We start from the raw sequence: 23260 nt of genomic DNA, 5'->3' as shown, positions 1-23260 counted from the left end.
CCGAACAGAGGATATTGGCATCTGAAAATGCTTTGCTATCTTCTTATAGCCTTCTCCTACTTTGTGAGTGTCAACTATTTTCAGTTTCAGTTGAACTGCTTAGAAGAACCCATGGTGCTGATTGTTGGGGCAAGGTCAGATGAGTCTGGGCATTTAAAACCTTAAGGTTGACATGACCTGGTCTTTCCTGGCAATTATTGAGAACATACTATGACACTATCAGGTCTCAGCTTGCCAAAGGGGGCGGTGCATGCTATAAACTCTGCAGGGTGCCCAAACTTTTGCTGACGCCATTTTTTAGCTTTCTGTTATTTTGAAAGTGTAAAAATGATGTATATAAAATCTAACTTTTTGTGACATATTATATGAATGTCTAATCTGTCATTTGATGCCTTTTGGAGATTTTTTCCATCTTTTCTTGGCGTCTTTATGCACATTAATACAAATTTTTACCTGGGGTGCCCAAACTTTTGAGCCCCACTATACTCTCGAGCCAGCCCACCAGTCAAAAAAGAGCCACTGTCCCCAGAGGTAGAGCTAGATTTCTAATATTAGATCTGCACTAAACAAATCATCAGTCTTAATGATGTGAGAAAGCCATCGTCTTTGTCATATTTCTTTATTCACCAGCCACAATGGCCCTTGCTGCACTCCAGAGCTGCCTAAAAGTACAGAAAGTACGGAAGGTGGCTCGATTAGACTAGACTAGACTCCTCCAGCATTCTGCTATTTCAGTCTGCCCTGCTGCCGATGAGCTGCAAGTCTCCCCTCATTATGTTGTTGTTTACAGAATTCTCCCTCTCCTCTCTTATCACTGATTACCTTCCCCTGGGTGCCATGACACTGTGCATGCCCACTGCTGGCATGCCATCATTTCAGCTTCTGAAGGTGTGTGGGTGATGATTTCCATTTTGTTGTCACATCCCAAGTTACTCACGCATGTCTATTATTGAATCATTTGATTGAAACTTTTGACACAGTTATTACCCGGCACAAGCTACCACCTTGACTTCAGCCATGAATCACGTCAACTCCTAATGGTGCATTGAAAGAGGATTCATGACTGCTGTCTTAATCAAAATCTCCCCCACCAGCAGTCAGTTCTAATGTTTCTATAATAGGTCAATGGCAGGGTATAAATAGACTGATTATGCATTGGAAAGACGCTTGTGTAAATATGGCTCTGATAGGCGTTTCTGCAACCCCACATGCTGTTGCATCAAACTGTCTCCTTCAGTGACGGAGGTGAAACAACTGCAAGAGACGTGAGCGGAGGAGAAGGGAATTGGGAGTGGAGCGGGGGGATTAGGGAGGAGAGCATTTTAGGGCATGAGCGGTTAAACAGTCTCTTGACTATGTGCTAAACCTGAGACGTGAAACACAACTTCATATACTGTGTGTAACACCGCTTCTCCAGTTGTCATTGGCTGCCTGTTCTAATCGACTTCCTCAACTAGTTACGACTTATTTGTTCCACTGCCTTTGATGACATCCTGCCGCAACGCTGTGAGCATTTGAGAAGACATTCGATTTTACAGTCTGTCAGGCCGGATATTTGATTCCTTTCATTTTCCTGTGTACTGGGAGAATCCATACTGTGAATGTTGTGAAACATGCAGGTTTTCTCTATGAGCACTGTCACCTACTGTGTGTGAACTGTGTATGTTTGTGTATATGTGGGTGCATGAGTAGGCCCGCGCAACATTCCCGCTGTGCTGTTTGTGATTTGATTTCCCCCCCACCCCCTCCTCCTACAGGCAAAGGACCTGAGACGCTGTTTGCGGGCCAGAAGCTGAACGACAATGAGTGGCACATGGTGAAGGTGGTGCGACGAGGAAAGAGCCTGCAGCTGTCTGTGGATAATGTCACAGTGGAAGGTTAGTTGTTTGCTACACACAGAGATTCATTTGGCGCGAGAAGCAGTGAAAAAGACCATAGTGAGTGTGAGGAGGTCACAAATCTGTGCCTAGTCCTCCACAATAACACATCCACCCACAGAAAGTCAACTGTTTTGCCATTTCTCATTGAACCAACTCATTTGAAAGCAGAAGGTGACTAATTATGATGATAATAAATTAGACATGGAGGTGGTATTAATTTTCTATTTTACTGATTGTTAGGGAGAGTTGAAACAGAGCTACAAAAACCTGGCAATTTCAATCATTACGGATTGGTGAGTAAACCTTAATGTGGTCGCAATCTTATCCACCTTCACTCAGTATGTGTCATTTAAAAGACTGAAAATGGTAAACGAGATCATCCCCTGCAAACCCATACAGATATATAAAGAGCTGAAAGGATTACATGTGTGTAATTTAGATTTGGCACCTAAATTAAAGAAGATGATGTTTTGATAAGCATACTGTATACCAAACGTGAGCGAACAACTGTGTACAAAGTACGGAGGTACATGTTTTGCCAACTTCTGGGAAAATAGAAAAGGATGAAAGGTCAAGAAACGCTGTGGTGTCATGGGCACTTGCAGTATTGTGGCCTCAGGCAAAAAGGATGGCAGGGAAGAGGTAAGAAAAGAGGTGCTCGCTAGATGAAGGAGAGTGGGTATGCTGAGGCCAGAAGCGAAGACTGACCCTGTTGAGTTCTCACTGGTTCACAAACTGCTTCATGGGAAAGGAAAAAGAGGAAGCACCCAGGGAGTCCTTGCAGGGCTGCATTTTAATCTGCAGTTTGCCAAGCTCATTTCTCCACCACCAACTACCAGTAAACATTGTGGCATGCAGAGCAGTGACAAGAGATTTTCTGCAATGCTATGCTTCTATAATTACCTTCACAGAAGGTTAGATAAATAGGCTCAACCATCCATCCATCCATCCATCTTCATCCGCTTATCAGGTATCGGGTCACGGGGGCAACAGCACCAGCAGGGAACAGCAAACTTCCCTTTCCCGAGCCACATCAACCAGCTCCTACTGGGGAATCCTGAGGCGTTCCCAGGCAGGGTTGGAGATATAATCTCTCCACCTAGTCCTTGGTCTTCCCCGAGGCCTCCTTCCAACTGGATGTGCCTGGAACACCTCCCTAAGGAGGCGCCCAGGAGGCATCCTTACCAGATGCCCGAACCACCTCAACTGGCTCCTTTCAACGCGAAGGACCAGCGGCTCTACTCTGAGCTCCTCTCTGATGACTGAGCTTCTCACCCTATCTCTAAGGGAGACGCCAGCCACCCTCTTGAGGAAACCCATTTTGGTCGCTTGTACCCTGGATCTCGTTCTTTTGGACATGACCCAGCCTTCATGACCAAAGATGAGGGTAGGAACGAACACTTACCGGTAGATCAAGAGCTTTGCCTTGTGGCTCAGCTCCCTTTTTGTCACCACGGTGCGATAAATGGAATGTAATACCGCACCAGCTGCTCCGATTCTCCAACCAATCTCACGCTCCATGGTCCCCTCACTCGCAAACAAGACCCCAAGGTATTTATACAGCCTAACTTGGGGTAAGGACTCATTCCCTACCTGAAGAAGGCACTTTATCGGTTTCCTGCTGAGAACCATGGCCTTAGATTAAGAGGTGCTGATCCTCATCCCAGCCGCTTCACACTTAGCTGCGAACCGATCCAGTGAGTGCTGGAGGTTACAGGCCGATGATGCCATCAGGACCACATCATCTGCAAAAAGCAGTGATGACAAAGCGCAGCCCTGGCGGAAACTAATCCTCACCTGGAACGAGTCTGACTTACTGCCGAGAACCCGGACACGGCTCTCGAATTGGTCATACAGAGATTGGATGGCCCGGAGAAGGGACCACCTCACCCCATACTCCCGCAGCACCTCCCACAGTGTCTCCCAGGGAACCTTGCCATACGCCTTCTCCAGATCCACAAAACACATGTAGACTGGTTGAGCATACTCCCAGGCTCCCTCCAGAATCCCTGCGAGAGTGAAGATCTGATCCGTCGTTCAACAACCAGGACGGAATCTGCATTGTTCCTCTTCAATCCAAGGCTCAACAATTGTGCGCCTATACAATAAAATCTTATACTGTACACACACTGCAAGCAACTAACGATCTAATCAGCATAATAGATATGCCAAAATCATATATGTGCTTATTACTATATTACTATGGCAGATACAGTAATTTAGTCTTGCTATGCATTGCTTTACAGTTAATTGCATGTTAATATTTTCATGATAGCTTTAAGTTTGATATACAATTTGCACAGAAAGTATAAATCTCTAGAAGTTTGATGTATGGCGCTTCAAAATATATTTAATATTTCTGATTAGATTTGTTACAATCCTTTCTCAGTGTTACAATGTGACATAATCCTTTCCATAATTTTCCCAGGATGCCTTATACTGCCTAAAGGAGGACATGTGTCTCCATTTGTGTTCTGAGTAAAAGCTATTTTTTCCTCTGTACCTTCCACCATTTCAGGTCAGATGACTGGTGCCCACACACGTCTCGAGTTCCACAACATCGAGACGGGCATCATGACCGAGAGACGCTTCATATCCGTGGTGCCCTCACACTTCATTGGCCACCTCCAGGGCCTGACCTTCAACGGGGTGCCCTACCTAGACCAGTGCAAAAATGGGGACATCTCCTACTGCGAACTGAACGCCCGCTTTGGCATGCGTCACATCATTGCAGATCCGGTGACATTTCGAACGAAAGGAAGCTACTTAGCGCTAGCCACTTTGCAAGCCTACGCCTCCATGCACCTCTTCTTTCAGTTTAAAACCACCACGCCGGACGGCCTGATGCTCTTCAACTCTGGAGACGGGAGTGACTTTATTGTCGTGGAGCTGGTGAAGGGGTGAGTCCCATGTGATTTCAGTTCATTTATGAACAATGAAGGTTATAGATCCCCAAAAACTCTGCTGCCCAACGTCACAAAAGATTTACTTTTCCACAATTCCCTTTGTGTTTGGCTTCAGTAATGACAATACATTATTTATTTATTTTAAGATTTTTGGGGGGGCATTTTTAGGCCTGTATTGACAGGACAGCTGAAGAAATGAAAAGGGAAGAGAGGGGGGAATGACATGCAGCAAAGGGCCGCCAGTCAAGGTCGAACCCGGCCCGCTGTGTCGAGGACTAAACCTATATGTATATAGGCGCCCGCTCTACAAACTGAGCTATCCGGGCGCGCCCATGACAATACATTTTAAGCAATTGCTTAGTTGGGCTTTTACTTCTTCTCCAATCTGCCTTTGACAGAAATCATGAAAACCTTGGCTCTTTTTGTACTGAAAGTCAGTTTTGTGTTGTAAAGCAGCTTTGCAAAGCGATCCAGCCCATTTCCAGCTAAATCAAACCAAATGGTAGACTGGGTAAACCCCTCCCTCTGCCGGTGTTTTGATTTGGCCCTGCAGCTCGTTCTGGAAGCCTGCAAGTTTAATTCTCCTGCTTCAGTTCACAATTTTGCAGGGACCAATCACAAGCTGGCTTATCTACCTGCCACTCTATTGGTGGGTTTAACACGATGACAAAAGAGGAGTGATCAAGCAGCTACTTGTTTATTTTCAACATTGTTGAAAAATTATGTTGGAAGCCACATATACACTATGTTAATGACAAAATAACCAAATCAATTGCTATATTGTATAAAACCAATTATTTATCAAATCAATGCTCATTGTACACATTGTATTGTTCCTTAATACTGCCATACATTACTTACTGTTTGGAGGTATGGGTAAACACTTAAAAATCGAACACTGAACCTATATTCATTCTTCAAAAGAGTGCCTTAAGAATTGAAAATCAAACCACTTATAGAGCACCAACTAATCCACTATTTTTTAAATTAAAAGCACTAAAATTCTGAGATAATGTTGACTTTAAAACTGCACAAATGATGTACAAAATAAAAATTATCAGCTATCGAACAGTATCTAAGGGCTGTTTTAAATAAGAGAGAGCAGACATCACTTAAGAGGAACATTTGTATTTAAAAAGAAAATTATAAGAACAAATGCTAAATATCACTGCATCACAACCAACGTAGTTACTTTATGGAACAGTCACAGTGAAGAGATGAAATCATGTACAACAATCATCAATTTTAAGAGATTATTTAAAATGAATATATTAAAGAGATACGAAAAGGATTTGAAGTGATAATATTGCATAATGACTCTATGGTTCCTTGGCATCTATATACTAAGTCTAGTATGGATGTGTTATTATTTAATCTGCTATAGATAGATGGTATAGAAAGTAGAAGAAATGGAAGAAAAGAAACAGTGTAAATGTGCTCATGTATGTATGTATGTATCTGTGTCAATGATATCTATGATGTGTAAATAAGTGAAGCATTTGATCTTGTATTTACTAAAGGATAAAAGTAGAGAAAAGGGGTAGGACCTGATAAGTTGTTTATGAACTTCCTACTCTTTTTTGAACTTGGGAGTTTTTTGTTCAAATTACTTTCAATCATTTTGGAAGAGTGTGCTGAGAAGTACTGCTTCTACGTCACCCGGGTCATTGGTGTGATTGGTTGAAGGACTATCCAATTGCGTACAGAGTCATTTCAACTACTATGCCCGTTGGTCACACCTCTTGTGCAGAGAAAATACAGAGCAGACCAATGCTCAATATCAACTCTAGTGAGCTGAGTGATAGCCAGACTAACCCAGTTGCACACTAGGGCTGGGTATCATTTTAAAAATAGCAATTACCAGTAGCAATACCAGAACCCTTAAAGTGATACCAATACCAATGGAGTACTTAATTTGACACCTTTTTCTACTTCATTCAATACCCATCATGTGAATGGAAACATTCAATGTGCAAAATGGCGTCACAACACAAATTATTTGTACACAAATACATTTAAAAAATGTTAAAATTCGCTCGACTTTGCCACACCGCTGTGTGACTGTATAGATTAGAAAGTGGGCCAATCACATGCTGCATCTAATCAAAGAACGCTTGCGGTCATTGGCTGTGAGCAAAACCATACAATTAGGGAGCTATTTCTCAATCTGGGTCCAAAAAGGATGGAATGCAGGGATTGTTTGACTGGAAATGTTTCAATACTACTTGGCACTGGCTTATTTTGATCCATACCTTTTAAAGGTATTGAGTACCGAAATCCAGCCCTTTTGCACACTTTGTGAAATGCAAAGAGGAGTCCGGTGGATTGTCAGTTGATCACTGGACAAATCAAGAAAATGGTCTTAAACTATCATTAATTTAAAAAATATGTTGTTGGCAACAAAAGTATATACTGTACTATACGATAAAAAATGTATGAAACACAGCTTTTGTCTCAAAGTAAACGCAGATCAGTGAGTCATTTAATGCTGCTTTGAATCAGGGTTGGCTGGATAAAAGTGACTTCAGAGCAAGTTATCATAATCAGTCGTCTTTAAAGTTTAAAGCTTAGCTGAAAGCTGCACATACCGCAGGGAAACAGAAAGTAGAGAAATATTCAACTCTGTTTTTTTCTTGAAAACGTGTCTCTTGGGTGTTTATTTTACACTCCATTAACTGATAACTGTTAATGCATAACTGTGAGCACAATGTATTACAATTTATGCTGTATACTATACACTTATATACGTTATTATACTGACTGGCAAAGTATTTGGCAACATTTTATGTGAGCTAGAAGCCAGCACAAACCAGAAATAAACTGGTTAGAATTGTCAATTGTATCACCCTAAAAGCTGTTCCTAATTAAAGTATCAAAAAGAGGCTTTGCCTCGTGTATCTCTCTTCCTCTTGTGCTCTATTGTCAGCACTGTTACAACACAAAGCCTGAGCTCCCTCTGCCACACAAAGACAAGAGGCTACATAAAGGAATTGGAATCAAGCTAGAAAACAACACACCTTGAATAAAACAGCCACAATAGCCTTAACTCAAAACACAAAAGACAGCCATATTTGTGTGAACGGGGGAACCTTGCCACCTCGTCTGCCTTTGGGCAAACAAGGGCTTTTATACAAAAACAACAGCCATACAAACTGGTAACATTATTTACTTCAAAAATATATTCTTAGATAGAGAACAGGATCGGGAAATTGGAGACAAAGTAGGAGAGTGTTGTTGTGATGAGAAAACAGTTTGAATTCTAACTAGTACTGGTGCTTGTCACTGTTTTCTCCAAAATGATTTTGATTTCCTTTCCTTCAGGAGCAGTTATTGCATTAGCTTTGTAATAACAACCAGACAGACACTCGCACACGCTTAACTTTGACATCTGTCTTCACAGATACGTCCACTACGTCTTCGATCTTGGTAACGGGCCGTCGCTGATGAAGGGCAACTCGGACAAGCCCCTCAATGACAACCAGTGGCACAACGTGGTGGTGTCCCGGGACGCCAACAATGTACACACACTCAAGATCGACTCACGCACCGTTACGCAGCACTCCAATGGAGCCCGCAACCTGGACCTCAAAGGTAACAGCAGGCCGTCCAGCTCGCAGTGATACATTCTTCCTAGAAAACATTAACGATTCCTGTGTCATCCTTTGTCTGTATCTTAAGTGTTGTTGGAAGGTGGCCATGATCACATGCCAGCTCAAATCCATCTATTTTAGAGCCACTTTCAGCGGATGCCTGCCAATTGGAAGGTTGGTGGTTCGATCCCTGGCCTTGGAGTTCCATGTTGAAGTGTCCTTGGGCAAGACACTGAACCCCCCCAAAAAAGTGTTTATCTGATGAGCAGGTGGCAGCCTCAGCTCACAGTGTATGAAGGAGTGTGAGTGGTTCCTGTAATCTGCACTTTGAGTTAGAAGACTAGAAAAGCGCTATCCATTTTCTATAAACAGTCCATTTACATTTACCTCACAAAAATGACTTAGAACATCCTAGTCTTCCAGGAAATTGCATGTGCTTGCTTGAGCACAGTATATATAGATTTGTTTGTGTGTTTTGTTATTCCTGAAATATGTGACATTTCAGTGCAAGGGCCATGGATACACATAGCAAACTAAATGACGCTGCCAAGTGTAAATGTGCTTGGCAAACAAGAGTGGACAGGGGGCGAAATAAAACTTAACAAAAGCCTGGCAGCACTGTGCTCGCCTATCCTCTTCACCTTGAAATATGTTCCCCTACCTATCCCCTCTTTCAACAGATGGTGGGATTTAAAGGAACAGGGCAATATAAGAGCTATATCCTTTACCAATTGGTACCCCGATATGACCTAAATCCAACATCACAGAAGTTGAAAACAAAGAATCATGCCATAAAACAATAACAGCTTATCACTTCATCCTTCTGTGCTCTTTTTTTTCCACTTGTTTCCACCATCACTGTTGAGTACACTTGACTTTTACCCGCAATATGATGAATATCTTTTGATGGAGACAGCTTTACCTTCTATGACTTTAAAATACCCTTTCTGCGTGAATCATCTTGAAATAATAGCCACGGTTCCAAGGCACTTAAAAGTGAGCAGGTATCTCTGGTGTGCTGGGTAACTGGGACTGGAGGCTCAGGTAATTGTAAGCTTTAGACCTCAGAAGTCCGGTGTTCTGATGTGTTATTTGGAAGCTTGAGAGTGGCTGCCTGTGGAGCGCAAGAGAGACAGCAATAGAATAAAAGTCAAAAGTCAAAAATAAAGAGTTACTTGGAAGAAAGACCCAAGATGTTGAGAGTGGACAATGTGAAGCAATGTTTGCAACTCTGAATTGTTTCCAGTGTCTGTTTGTTGTAATATTAAGATTGACTCTGAATGATTCACTTTTATTTTGACACATAAGACATTAGGATGAGTCCTTGATACCACTGAAGGATGTGAGAAGTCAAAAGATCAAAATGGGCCCCAAGCTTTTTTTGGGGGAAAGCATGATTTATTGACTTTTTTTCAGTTTTGTCCTTTACGGTGTGCATAGTGCAGTTGAGAAAAGGATTATCGTAAGGGGGGTTTATATAGTAATGGCACTATGCCAGTGTCCCTACACTGTGTGCAGACAAGGGTACTGAAGACAGAACAAGCTTATATAATCCGGAGGCACAGGGACTGAAAAGTATACAATTAGCTGCAGTGGTTTTAGGAGTGAGACATGTAGTTAGCAGCCTGTTATTTCATGGTGAAATACCAATGAAGTGCATCATGCACATGGGCGAATATTTTATTGTCACATATGCTTCGGAGAAGGCAAATAACCATCATATTATTTGTGTGCTCATTTCGCTAGACTTGCGATGTCAATTAAGAAATCAGTAATTACAAGATATGATGAATTCTTGCTTTCAAAGTTTTTGAATATAGCAAGATGCAGTGTAATATGTATTCATTACACATTGCGTGTGATTTATAGATAAAACTAACCTCCTGTGCATCCATGCACTCTTTTCGGCATATCTACTCTTGTGATCTCCTTCAGTTAATGTAGTAATTGATGTCAGTAATTAGGAGGGTTTTCTTTTTGATCGATTGCTTCTGTCTAGGCTGTGGCAGAAACTGCTGTCGATCAACCCCAAGACAGTCAGTGGAGGAATTGTAAAAAAGTTGCTTCTTGCCCTCCCCCCCATATCCCTTAAACTCTCCCACCATATGCAAACCTGCTGAACTGTGTCCTTTCTAATCAAGCACAAGTGCTTCAACACCCCCACGCAAACAAGACACACACCCTCAGCTGTCTTTGCATTTTACAACATGTAAACATAATCTGATTTCCCATTATTGAGACAAGCAGCATTCTCCAAGCAATACAACTGATGATAGCATTCCCTAACTGGGCATGGGTGATTAAGAGAAAATTGTACCTCCTTCTTATAAAACACCACCAAACGAGCGTGCATCGACGAGATCGCTCAGCTGTCCGCCACAAGGGCTCCATTTGCATATTCTATAGTACAGACACCCCGTTGAGTGATTTGTCTCAAAGTAAACAGAGGGCAGCCATGTTTGTCTTTTCAGTGCCTAATCAACACAGCATACATGGCTGGGGAGTAACCGTCCATCTGTGTTATTAAGGGGCTCTAAATGATGTCACGCTGTAAAAACAAAACGGTCTCTGTCCCAGGGTCTACAAACGGCAACAAAAACAAACTGTGCTCACCTGCACCACGAAGCATACTTGAACAGTGTTCCAGCTTTCCAGCCAATAACCAAGAAGAATGATTTGGAGTGGGAATGGGGGGGTTAGTACGCGGAAGCACCGAAGGGAGGGGCAGGGGACGGGGAGGAGAGAGGGGCAAGCTAAGCTCATTTTGTTTGAAAATTTACTTCTAACATCAATAATAAGTGACATCACCCAACAGTGCTTAGAGCACCTTTAATCTGTGAGCAACTGTTTAGAAACTTCTTCATTTTCAGGGTTCCTTTTCTTTATCTGAACAACTCTCGGCAGTAGTGGACGAATGCAGAGTCAGCTCGGTGCTAGTGGGGAAAATAATGCTTGTAAATCTCGCTTTAGCGGGCGGAAGATGTCTCTATTCTCAATTCCCTTGTCTAATTGAGCATTCAAACCTTGCTCTGGAGTGCCGTGACCGTTCCCCTGCCATGATATCATGCACAGCTCCAACACTGTAGGGCCATAACATCCTAGAGCAAAGCAACAGGTCTAAACACGTGTGTAGCGAAGAAAGACTCTTGACAAATAAATGGACAAATGTTCTATTAAATATGAAGGGCTGAATTTTGTTTCCCTCTTACATTTGTGTACACACAGAGTATGCCATGTACGCTGTTCTGACTCTCCAGCAGTCACACACAAAGTGTTTACGGATCAAACACAAGAAATGGCAACAATAAGCCGTTTCTCACATCTCTTTGCTCTGTTTGAACCACCATTTCTGCCTGCATTTCAAAAGAAAAAAAAAAAAAGTATTTTCCAAACTTTAACTGTGTAATTGCCCAGAGAAAATGGGGGAAAATGGGTTTTGCGCTCCTCGTCTTCCTTTGCTTTGTTTTTGTACAGGAAAAAAAGATCTTCAAGGCATCCCTCTTAGTCAGCTAGAGTATGGTGAGGGGAACAACACACACAGTCCTCAAGGATGGCACTGAGTGGATCTAGTTCTGTATGGTGAATGACAGACTCAGAAGAAGACATGTTAAACATTCACACAGAGGATATGGATTCATCATCCTGTTCACAACCTGCAGAACACAGCGATAGCACCGTAATGTCATGTTGCCATGGAATAGTCTTGTTGATTGTACCGTGCAACAAAGTATAAAGGATCCTTATCAGATATGCCAGAAACACTATGTAATATGATAATAAAAAACCTTTCGGTAGAAAATACAATACATCATAAAAGCTGAATATGATAACGTGAGTGCATATCTTTGAAACTTTGCTTCTTTAAGCTATAGTGCATATTTTCTGTTGCCTCCATGATGAATTCTAAGTAATGACAAGAACACAGTTGGCACGTCCACACGATACAAACCTTTTCTGATCGCACACACACACCCACCCCTTCTCCACGCAGTTGCTAGTAGCCAGTAGCTAGTAGGAGGACACGGAGCATTTTAAAAAAACATGACAGACTCTTTAGAAGAGGTAATTATCTTCCCTAAAGCTTCTGCGCGGGAAAGTCGCAGGATTAATTAGCTTTGGATAAAGTAACGGATGTTCATTAATATCAAAAAGTTACGCACTAAAACTTTAATTTGGATCCAATCCCAGCAGATAGCCATAGTCCTAGCTAACTAAAACTAAAACTGTTGTGCTATAAAAGGAGTGGAGGGAGTGAGAGAGTGTTCCTTAGTCCATATGTTTCACTAGCATAGTACATCATTATCAAACTAGGACTGCTTGTTCGGGTCAATTTGTTCGCACTTTGGTCAGAACATTTCTTTTGAATGCTTTGTTACTTACAGGGCAGTGAGACTAGAGCTTCTTCTGTTCAAATACTCACAGATGGATTAAAAAGACAATGTAAAACAGTGTTTCTAAAGCTCAGAATGCCACATGAAACTTAACTAGCATCTGCCATGTCATACCTGTCACATTTCCTTGAAAAATGCATAGATCCCATTCAAAGCCTAAGTATCTCTTATAATAAATTGAATTTGTATAGCGCTTTTCAAAAACTCAAAGTCGCTTACGGTATTATACCCCTTTTCTGGTAATATTCAGCATGAGACTATGTCTGTTATAGACCAGTGAGCAATCCATCAGAGGAAGGTAACAAATTGAATGTACAATATCTGTCTTGGGATCTCAGCTGCAGGATTTTTGTTTTGGCGATCTAATGACTGCCTAAGATGTTCAACAATGGGGATCCTATACAGTATAAATTGTTAAATTGTTATTGGTTAACACTCCTCCCCAGGCGCTTCTTTGCTTCAGTAAAATGTAGTTAATTATCACTGTTTAAATTCCTTAGCAAAGAAGAGATTTCCTTCGTCAAACCCATCCGCTCCACCTCTGCGGGAACGTGTCAGCAGCAGCAGCCCGCCGATTGATGCTTCATATTGTGAGGGCCTGTGTTAGTAGTGCCTTTTGATATTTTGCCACATGGACCTGGTGGGGGAGATTGGTTTAATTATTTTTACATTACTGGTGTGAAATGTTTCAACTGTCAACAGCTGTGTTTTACAAATATTTTATGTCATGGTTGCCAGGTGGTACTTGTAGCATTTTAACATTAGTAATTACCATGTTGGTTTCGAGGCTTTGGTATAATTACCAAAAAATAAACAAAACCATCATCCAGAAGACAAGCAGCCTCCTCGGGGTAAGATAGCAGAACAATTAGCAGCATACACTTTGTGACAGAAAGCAATAGAGTTTAAATGATACATCTTTATTTTGAGGAACGCCCGCATCACTAGTACCACTTGGGGTGGACAGAGGTCCATTTGTTTATGCTAATTATGCCAAAGGTATTACAATTAATTAACAATTATGTATTGATCATCAATGTTACACAGCCCTTCAAACCAAGGGTACTTTATGTTAATTAGTGAATATCCTCTGATTAAAGCCATTTAGGATATGGGTCCTTCGCCGTGCCCTGTAACACAGAGATACTCGACTTGCTTTGCCCGGCGGCCCCTTTTGCAAAATAACAGGAGAACAGGGGCCAGTTAATAAACAGATGTTAATATTGTTTATCAGATAACATGAAGGAACATAAGAAGGCCCATAACTCATTTTTTGTTGAAATTCTTTGGTTTCAAAAATAACGTATTAACTAAATTACCTTGGCACAAAGATTGACACTAGGCCTACAGTATATGACTAATATTCTACTGTGCTAGCTGCATCTGCATTTTAATTTTAAATTCTTTGGTTACATTTGTAAGAGTTTATACAACAATGAACATAGCTGGAACCTCTTGCATCATGCTATCACTGAAATGTGGCAATGGTTAATAAACATAGACATACGTACACTGCTCCTACTAGGGACAGAATAAATAGCATATTCAAGCACTTACAGTTTGAAATACACATTTATGGGATCAGAAGTATCCCTTTTACTTTTATTTTTTTTTAGAATTTGAGGACATTCAGTGTGTAGTCAGGTCTCTGTCAGGGAGTCCAGTTATCTTCCCTGGCATTTTTTTTTTTTATTGTATCTAAAAAAAAAAACTCAATTTTGAGGGTTTTTAATGCACTTTTGCACCTTATTTACATTAAAAGTACAAAACACAATTCTCGCTGTAATTACAATTATTTTTTATTGCAAATAATAAAATGGTCGGCGGGCCACCTGGCACCCAAACCTGGCCCTTGGGCCTTAAATTGCGTATCACTGCTCAAACATCTTTTATCCATTGATGGCACTACTGTACCAGAGAATAGTACTTAGTGTCTTAGAGTTCACACTGTTGCATTATTAACATAGCAACACCAGCATTGTCCTGTACAGAATTTATAATGGCATTACAAATTAAAATCCCAGTTTTTCAAACTTTTGGGCAGAATTATTTATGTTTGAAATTGGTGATTGATCTTTCCTAGGCCACAACCATAACACACAGATTCCTACAACTGGAGCAATACATTATCAAAGTTAGTCAAGCAAACAAAACACAACACTGCATGTTTTAGTGTTGTAGTACCGTTTGGTTTGCGTCTTGAATGTTCTTAAAAAGCTGAAGTTGAAGTAAATAGTGTTGGTCATGTGGAAAAGGAAGTAAACCCAAGCATCCATTTCCCTGAGGGGAATACCCTGCTTTTATGCAAGGAACATGACAATGTCAAATATATTATTGCCATTATTAAATGCCATTGTGGTTAATGAGGGATAACAACAACCGTAGCACAAATCTAATGGAAAGTTTTTCAGCTTGATGAAATGCAGGAAGGAGGAATAATTTGGCGTGCAATATTCAGGCAGTGCCTGTCCCCTCCTTTTGAAGATGCTTTCTAATGAGGCACACTTGCGTGGAATTGTAAAAAGATGGCATTGAATATGTTCCATTTTTTGTCTAAGGCAGAACAAATTGAAACACAATATGGAGGAGATGTTTGGCAAGTGAGAGAGATAGAGAGAGAGAGAGAAGAGTAGAGAAAGACAAACGGGTACATACTTTTTAACAAGCTCTGTTCTTGCCAGCGGAGAAATTGAGATTGGCCGTTGGATCAACAAACCAAGCTAAACTAGTTAGTTATCTAATCCTGGATTGTACCACTTCCTGCACCAACACCAACTACTTTGTGACACCAGACACATGCAAAGTTGACATTTACTTCAAAAATCAGCGATAGTATAATCTGTAATTGGTGAAATGTCCCTCTGGAAAACAGTGTTGTAACGGTCCAACAGAGAAATAGCACCAAATGGAAGCCTTTCTTTAAAGGCATATGAATGCAAATATTTTTCTGATGGAACATACTGTCTTTGTAGTGAAAACATTGCAGAGGAACTGAACATATATTTAATGTTCCTAGTACCTGCTGAGTGTATAGCCGGTAAACAACTTCACTGGAGCCGCGGTAGGTAAAGTGCTTTGTGCAAAGGCGGCTCATAGAGTGTACTGTATACATCTACAACCCAGACTCACTTAGCAAGTGTAATGTCCCCATTTCTTATTGAGAATTTATAATAGTTGTTCTGTTTCCAGAAGTTTTTAACTTGTTACCAGCTATTTATCTTCACATAGAGTTGGTTGAAACTCCAGATATAAACATCATTAGGCATATGTGACCTCCTGACCCAGATGAGTGTTTTCTCATATCTCACACAAAGCTGAAAAAATTGTCCGCAGAATTAGGTCTGGACATTGTGTGGGGCTGCCCCTTAGCACACATTGTTGCACACAACAGGACATATTGTCAGAGTCAGACGCGTTCTCACTTGCTGAAAATACTCTGTTGGTTTTGACGAGGGGTGGTCACTGGGTAGAGCGTGCAGGGGCAGGACACTTACCGACATTTTGGTTGGTGTCTTTGGGTAAATCCCCCTTCTTTACCCTCAGAGCTTTGTTTTCTCCCAGTGTAGTGCTAGCCTCTTGATAGAAACATCATCAACACGCCCACTCACTTGGTGTGAATTCGGATTCAATACACACATGGGTTTAAATGCACATTACAAAGACTGTGTACAAGGAACTGGCATTTAATATTTGTGGTCTCAGATACAGCTGTGCCGGGTAACGTCTAGGTCATTTCAGAGACGCAGTGCGTGTGTGAATGAAATTATCTGTTTCCATGGTAATGGCAACACACAAATTGACCACAAACCATACAATCTAAAACACACAGGCTAGTAACCCTGTAACAATTTCAACTTCTTTCAATGCACGACTAATGGCGTCTCCTGCTTCCACCTCCTTTGCATTATTTTGGAGTTGGTCTATAATATATTTAATCGTAACTTTAATGCCATACTACATAGATCATTTGCCCCTTGCTACCCCTCTTTGAAAGTGGGATTTTTGTTATGCTTACCCTCCTTTAGAAGATAATCAACATAAGCAATATTAACGGCTGCTCTGCAGCTGCTAGGGATTCTGTGTCTGTCCTTTCACTGCTTGCTGTCAGGTGCTGTTGTCTGGGCAACACTGTTTCCTTTCAGTTACTCGTTGCCCATCGTCAGTACCCCTGTGCAAGCCTCTGTCCTTGTGAGTTAACTGTCACCAATGCATTAACATTTTCACTTATCAAAGTGAGCCTGTGTCAGAGAGGACTTGAAACATAGTCTATTCATCCTGTGACGATATACATGAATTATTACATCCTCAGGGTTTTCCTGTCCTTCCATTGTATTTATGGAGAGAAACGGTCATTACCATAATACCAGGGTCCACTCCGTTATGTAAAAAGAATGCATTTCTCTTCTCCCTCTCTTTTGCTACTTATTATCACCCTCCTGCATAATGCCACGTCAGAGTGAATTGACTTTTAAAATCAGCACCTCTGGAGCTACGGTGTAAAGGACAAATAGTTTGAATCTGGAGGCATTACACAGCAATTGTTTGACGCTGATTACCAATCTTTCTTCATAAATGCTCTTGACCCCGTAGTCTTTGACAGAGTATGCAGTTGTAGCTCAAAGAGCTACAAGTGTTGAAGAGCTTCAATGTCTTATTAAGCTGTCAAATGTCCGAGCAGAAAAACACCTCAGCTGAATTCTGAACCCATTGTGAATGTGTTTCAACCTAATGACAATGTAATGGCCACCAGGTGCTGATTCCATAGAACCTTCTAATTCAAGTCAGTGGAAAAAATACTTTTGTCTTAAATACAAAGACTTTTTTTCCTTAAATGGTCTGTTATAACAAAGATATGAAGGCTTAAATAGGCATATGATGGGGCCATGTTTATTTAATTGATGTCCTAGCCCATCACTCTTAAACACACCGCGGAGCACTTCGGCTACATGCACACTGCTTAAATGGGGCTTTTCTTCCAAGATATTTTTGTTTTGTGTTTTTCCCCAATTGTTTATGCAACACAATGGGAGTCAGACAAACATGGTTCTGCTACTTTAATATACTCAATAAAATTATTCTAATTTGGAATACAACACACTTCCTTGCTCAAAGATTTCTCTTGGAACAAGGGGCAGTATTTTAAAGCTAATCAGGCATATCAGTAGCATCAAGAAAAAGTCACACTGGTAGACAGCAAACAGAATTATTGAAATTGTTTAGAAGAATTGTTTTGCATTCGCACAGGAAGTGTTTCCTTGAGTCTTGTTAGGGTGAGAGGGTTCGAAGTGAGGTTTCTGCAGAAATCTAATGTTGTTGGGAAAAGACGTGAGACATGTCAGTTTGAGTTTGTGTCTGCACCTGTGTGTACAACACGTGTACTTTATTCAGTTTTCTCTTTACCTCTGCTTCCGTCTGCACCAGGTGTAGGACTGTGAATGGCAGAGCAAGAAGAGGCAATGTAATAAAGATCTGCGAGAGATGCGCCTGTACTCATTTGCATAATAATAACTAAACAAATCACATGCAGCATAACTGGATTTGCACTCCACGTCAGAAAGTATAAATGTCTGTTTCCTTCATGCTCCTGCATGGCACCTCTGCAGTGGAAGCGTGAGCAGCATGGAAAACACTGAAAGCAGTTTCGGAGAGAAATGGAGTTCATCCACATGGCACCATTAATGTCGTAATCTACATCATCATCAGTACAGGTGGTGATGCTGCCTTATCTTCCTCGTTATTAATGTAAACAGCTCTTCTTAACTATTAATCAGTCAATGTTTTATCGCAATTATCAGATATGGTTCCACAATAGATAAACATTTTAAAGTCAGTTATTGAACTTAAATCATCAAATAAAAAATATAATAAAAAAATAAATAAAAAAGGATGGGGGAATTAGATTAGATTATACTTTATTTATCCCACGACGGGGAAATTCTGTCGTTACAAGTAGCAGCATAGCAGCAACAGCAAAAAACAGAAAAACAAAACAATAACACACAAACAAGTAAGCACGAAAGAAATACAAGGCAAGAAATACAAGGCAAGAAATACAGGCAAGAAATAGACAATGAAAATATGGTAGACTGAGTAAGTAAAATGCCGTCAAACAAAAGGAATTTTAAAGTGCGGTTGCCATGATAAGAGAAACAATATTGCGGTGTAAGTGACGTTAAAAATTAAGTTAAGTTGAATGTGTAATTAGAGCAAAGAAGCAAGAGTCGGTAGCATAATTTAAATTATATTAACCTGAGACCATAAATATTGAAAAGTAAGTACTTGTAATAAAATAATATAAATACCAATATTAAAGATAAACAGAAAGTGTGTGATGTAGATGGGAGAAAAACAGGAACAGAAACTACAACACTATCAGGTGTAATGACATGCAGCAAAGGGCCACAGGTCGGAGTTGAACCTGCAGCCACTGCGTTGAGGAGTAAACTTCTATTCATGGGCATGCGCTCTACCAGGTGAGCTACCCAAGCACCCTAATAGTGCCCTTTTTTATAAACCATACCTCAATATAGTCGCTTGCTGTGTTGTCGACTGAGCAATGTTTATAAGTGAGTCAATATGGCAACAGCAAATGTCGTGTTGAGTCGTAGTTTTAACTCCTAAATATATAGGTCCTTAACACAGTCCTATAAAAACTCACCTTTTCTTCCACACTTTTTTTGTTTCCTTTTTATTCATTTCCCTCCCATGTCCTTTTCGATCCCTGTGTTTTTCTGCTCAGTGTCAGTGCTCTCTCAATAAATGATGGGCTAGGAAGCTTGTGCTGCGATAGAGCAGTGTGTTTTAGCCTTTTTCTTCTCCCACTAACCTGTCTTACATTACAATTTACTTTGGCATTACTCAGAGCTTTGGCGGTTTTCCCACCCTCCCATCACTCCATCTCCGCCTTTCATCAAAGAGCCGGGTTGCTCACGGGACGTGGGTGAGATAGAGATGGCGTTTGACACACCGCTGCATGTGTGTACAGTTTCTGCTCTCTGTTATAACCACTCTGCAGACTTGACTTAGTCAAAGTCAAATAACTTCTCTGAATAAAATAAAGAAAAGAAAATGTGTAAAACACATAAACTGCAAAATAATGTTAATAAGTGCTTACATTTTGGACCCCTCACTTTGAAAATGAATGAATTGTTACCATGAGTCAGTTATCAACCAAATAAACGATCAGTTTATATAGCTGCAGTCCTAATGAGTGTATATTATGTAAACTGCACTACTTCTTATATTTTAAACACCCAGACATTGGTAAAGAATGTTTTGGTGCCAGTTGAAAAATTTGTTTGCCAAATTCATAAAAAGAACAATTTAACATAAATCAGTTGATAATAGCAAAGCAGTTCATATCTGTATATGAGGAAAAGGAAAAATAACAAATCTTGTACACAGACTTTATGAAATTCTCCTCTATGCAAACACAAAAGGATGGCATTTAAACCCTCTACCCTGTGTGTTTTCATACTGTAATTATGTATTTATAACCTCTCTCCAGGCAGATGTGTCAATAAAAGAAGTCTTATTTCAATAACTGCCAGGTAAAAGGAAGATGGCCAATTTTCTGTCTGGGTAAAGAGGGCCATTTCCAAAAGAAAAATAACAAGTATTATAATTTTCAAAAAAATCTGTTAATGTAGGCTATAAAAGAGGGCTTGTGAGAAAAAGGTAATAGAGAAAAAAAATGGAGAAATGAAACCGTTTTTTCTTCACTTCAGTTTTGAAGTAAAGAATGTTGGAAATTCACTTGGATTGATCCCCAGAAGGGTTATAAGCTCCCCCACTGTCCCTCCACTTACTGTTATTTGATTTTCAAAATTACACAAAAGAAAATACATTAACCACATTCAGTCATAGGTTTTTTTTTTTTAGTAGAGAGTGGAACTGGCTTTGTTCCTCATGAGTCATAAATCCTTGGGCCCTTATTGCCTGCACTCGCCTGGCAGGGGCCGACTGGTAATAATGCCACCTGATGAATGGAATATTGTCATCGGTTTATTTTCCACAGACACAGGTAAGGGGACTTGTGTTTCTGGAAAATAAACAGATGAGAAGGGAATATGGTCTCCATCATATTAGAAAGATTGAGAGAGAGAGTAGAAAAAAAAAGCCTCCTCTCCTCCATTATACAATTTCTCACAACAACCATGGCTGAGGCCATCGTGAAGGTCCACTTGAGAACAGACTTAACACAACAATGGGACTCATTAGATAAATCAAGACAGACCAGCCTGTTCTCATGAACCATTCGTTCAAAAAGCTATGAAATGTTAAGCGCTGTAATTCTTAAGCATTCCAACCATTTACTGTATAAGAACATGCCTGGTCGAGAGTAGTCGGGGAGGATGGGTGGGCGTTTACATACAGGACTTTCAAACCAGAGAGCGGAGGGCTTCACGGGGTAAACTAAAGCCTTTCAACCAGGAAATGCATGGTACTTAGGAGTGTTTTAATCCAAACCACCAACTAGTCATTTTGGTGCCTGATCTTAACTTTCGTCATATTTTGTGGATTAAATTTAACCGTAATTTAGGTAACTGAACCACTAACTACCGCTGAAACAATGGTGGTCTGTAGCCAGAGTCACGGAGCTCCGTAGCGGCTGAAACAACTAGCAATTGACACTTGTCGCCGTTGAGCTAGTAGCCAACTGATGTCACATGACCAGCCGGTGGTCTTCTAATTTCATAGGATATCATGTTTTGGTGTGCATACATTTTTGTATAATATCATATGGACAGACATGTCTTTCGTGGGGCAATATCAAAGAATTCAGTCAAAGGAAAATAGTTATTTTTCTATAGAATTATAGTCTTTAATAGAGAGATTGGAGTGGAATTGCAGAGCTGTTTAATGGGCAGTGAATAATACAATAACTTCTGTATTTTACTACAGGTTATGGGTACATTGTCTGACTCGCAGCTGGAACCATTCCTCTGAGATCAAAGTGATTGAGATGTAATATTTTAAACAGCTGTGAGCCTGCAGTCAGTTACTGATTTTGCTTCAGCGGAACAATTCCAATAAGTGTCATCTGAAGAATTAATCGATTCAAAAGTGCAGTCTGTGAACTTTCAAATTCTGCCAGTTTTAAAACTAGACCACGGTGGAACTGAGTGCCGCAAAGGGAGAGGGTGCAGGAAGGGGAGATAAAGGAAGACAAGGGGAGGATGTTATGAGTGCCAAGAGTGAGGGTGGAAAAAGGAAAGGGCAGGGAGATAAACACAAATATGAGGAAAATGGAGAGTAAATGATAGTGACCGGGCAAAGTGAGAAAAAAACGAAGTGCAGCGGGAAGGAGAGAGGCAAAGCAAAAGGACACTCAACACGGAGTGACATTTCATGGAGGGAGAAAGGAAGCATGAAAGTGTGTAATGATGCCTGTCTCTGTCACTATACAATCTTTCACAAAGTGTCACCAGCTAGTACTGGCACATATTCGGAGCTCTCTCAACGACTCTATGCCGACTGATTGCATTGGGGTCAATGAGACGTTGTCATGGTGGCAAACTGTTTTATTTTGTTTTTGATTTAGAAATTGTGAATTCAGGTATTTTCCTTTCCTCTAATGGAGATATACAGTACATCCCTGTGGGGAAAGTGTGGGTTAGTAGCAGCTTGCATACCGTAATTCCTCAAATAAAAGCCGGGGCCTTTATTTACCTGAACCACAGAAGGTACCAGGCTTTTTATTAGAGGCAGGCTTTTATTTCTAATAACATCTGTTTGATAAGTAGAATTGTTTTAAATGAAAAGCTATAGCATTCCAGTGGACAGTGAGCATTCATTTGTTAAAAAACGTTTGCAAAAAATCACATAATATTACAACAACAGCCAGAACGGCGACAGAGCAATTTGGGCCAGAAATAATCAAACCACTAAATCACCACCATTTTGTCAGTTTGAACCCTGTAAATATACCAGGTATTTATTTCAAATACAGGTACTACGGTATTGTTAGTAGATTACAATAAGAGCATACAGTACACGAGTATCTGATTAACGTTACAGATGGTAGCTAGCTAGCTTTGTTTCTAGCTCCAGGCTAACTTTTTGCCTGCGACCTCCAGTTAGCTAGCTGTTCTCTGCTCCTGTCGGCTCATCTCGTCAGCTCATCCTTCGGTTTCTTTCAGTCTCGGATTCTCCTGGGGTCAATGTCGAAATGTCTTGCAGCTTTTTCACCTGAGGTTTCTTCCGCATACTTTAAAACTCTTTTAGTTTTGTTGTTGAAAAGTCCGTCACTAGCACCAAAGCCGTCATTCTCTGCTGTCACTAAATGAGACTTGTCTTACATCCAATGTAGCTAATGCCATTTGTTGGCACCTGTATGTTACTGCATGCTACACACTCAGTGACACATACAGCCGCATTGACTAAAATACTGTTAGGACAGTAATACTTTACATGAGTACCGTAACTCAGAAAAACAAAGCATGAATATATTGATGAATCTGTTAAATTAAATTGGTAGAAATGTACATTAC

General features: G+C 40.6%; 1 protein-coding gene and 1 long non-coding RNA gene across 7 annotated transcripts in view; both read left to right on the top strand.

Annotated features, from left to right (window-relative positions):
* The window catches only part of nrxn2b (neurexin 2b), a 743906-nt gene that overhangs the window by 392027 nt on the left and 328619 nt on the right, over positions 1-23260 (top strand). For all 6 annotated transcript variants that reach the window (XM_032544413.1, XM_032544414.1, XM_032544412.1 and 3 more), the window contains 3 exons: positions 1758-1877; positions 4399-4780; positions 8187-8377. In XM_032544413.1, the coding sequence (XP_032400304.1) occupies positions 1758-1877; positions 4399-4780; positions 8187-8377 (693 nt within the window). The remainder of the gene's footprint in view (positions 1-1757; positions 1878-4398; positions 4781-8186; positions 8378-23260) is intronic.
* LOC116707242 (uncharacterized) overlaps positions 21421-23260 on the top strand; it is a 5008-nt gene continuing 3168 nt past the window's right edge. The window contains exon 1 of the long non-coding RNA XR_004336441.1: positions 21421-21431. This is a non-coding gene — a long non-coding RNA (uncharacterized LOC116707242). The remainder of the gene's footprint in view (positions 21432-23260) is intronic.

Source organism: Etheostoma spectabile, chromosome 19, assembly GCF_008692095.1.
Source record: "Etheostoma spectabile isolate EspeVRDwgs_2016 chromosome 19, UIUC_Espe_1.0, whole genome shotgun sequence".
Taxonomy (NCBI): Eukaryota; Metazoa; Chordata; class Actinopteri; order Perciformes; family Percidae; genus Etheostoma; species Etheostoma spectabile.
Note: the sequence above shows the minus strand (reverse complement) of the source record. Positions and strands in the feature narration are given on the sequence as shown.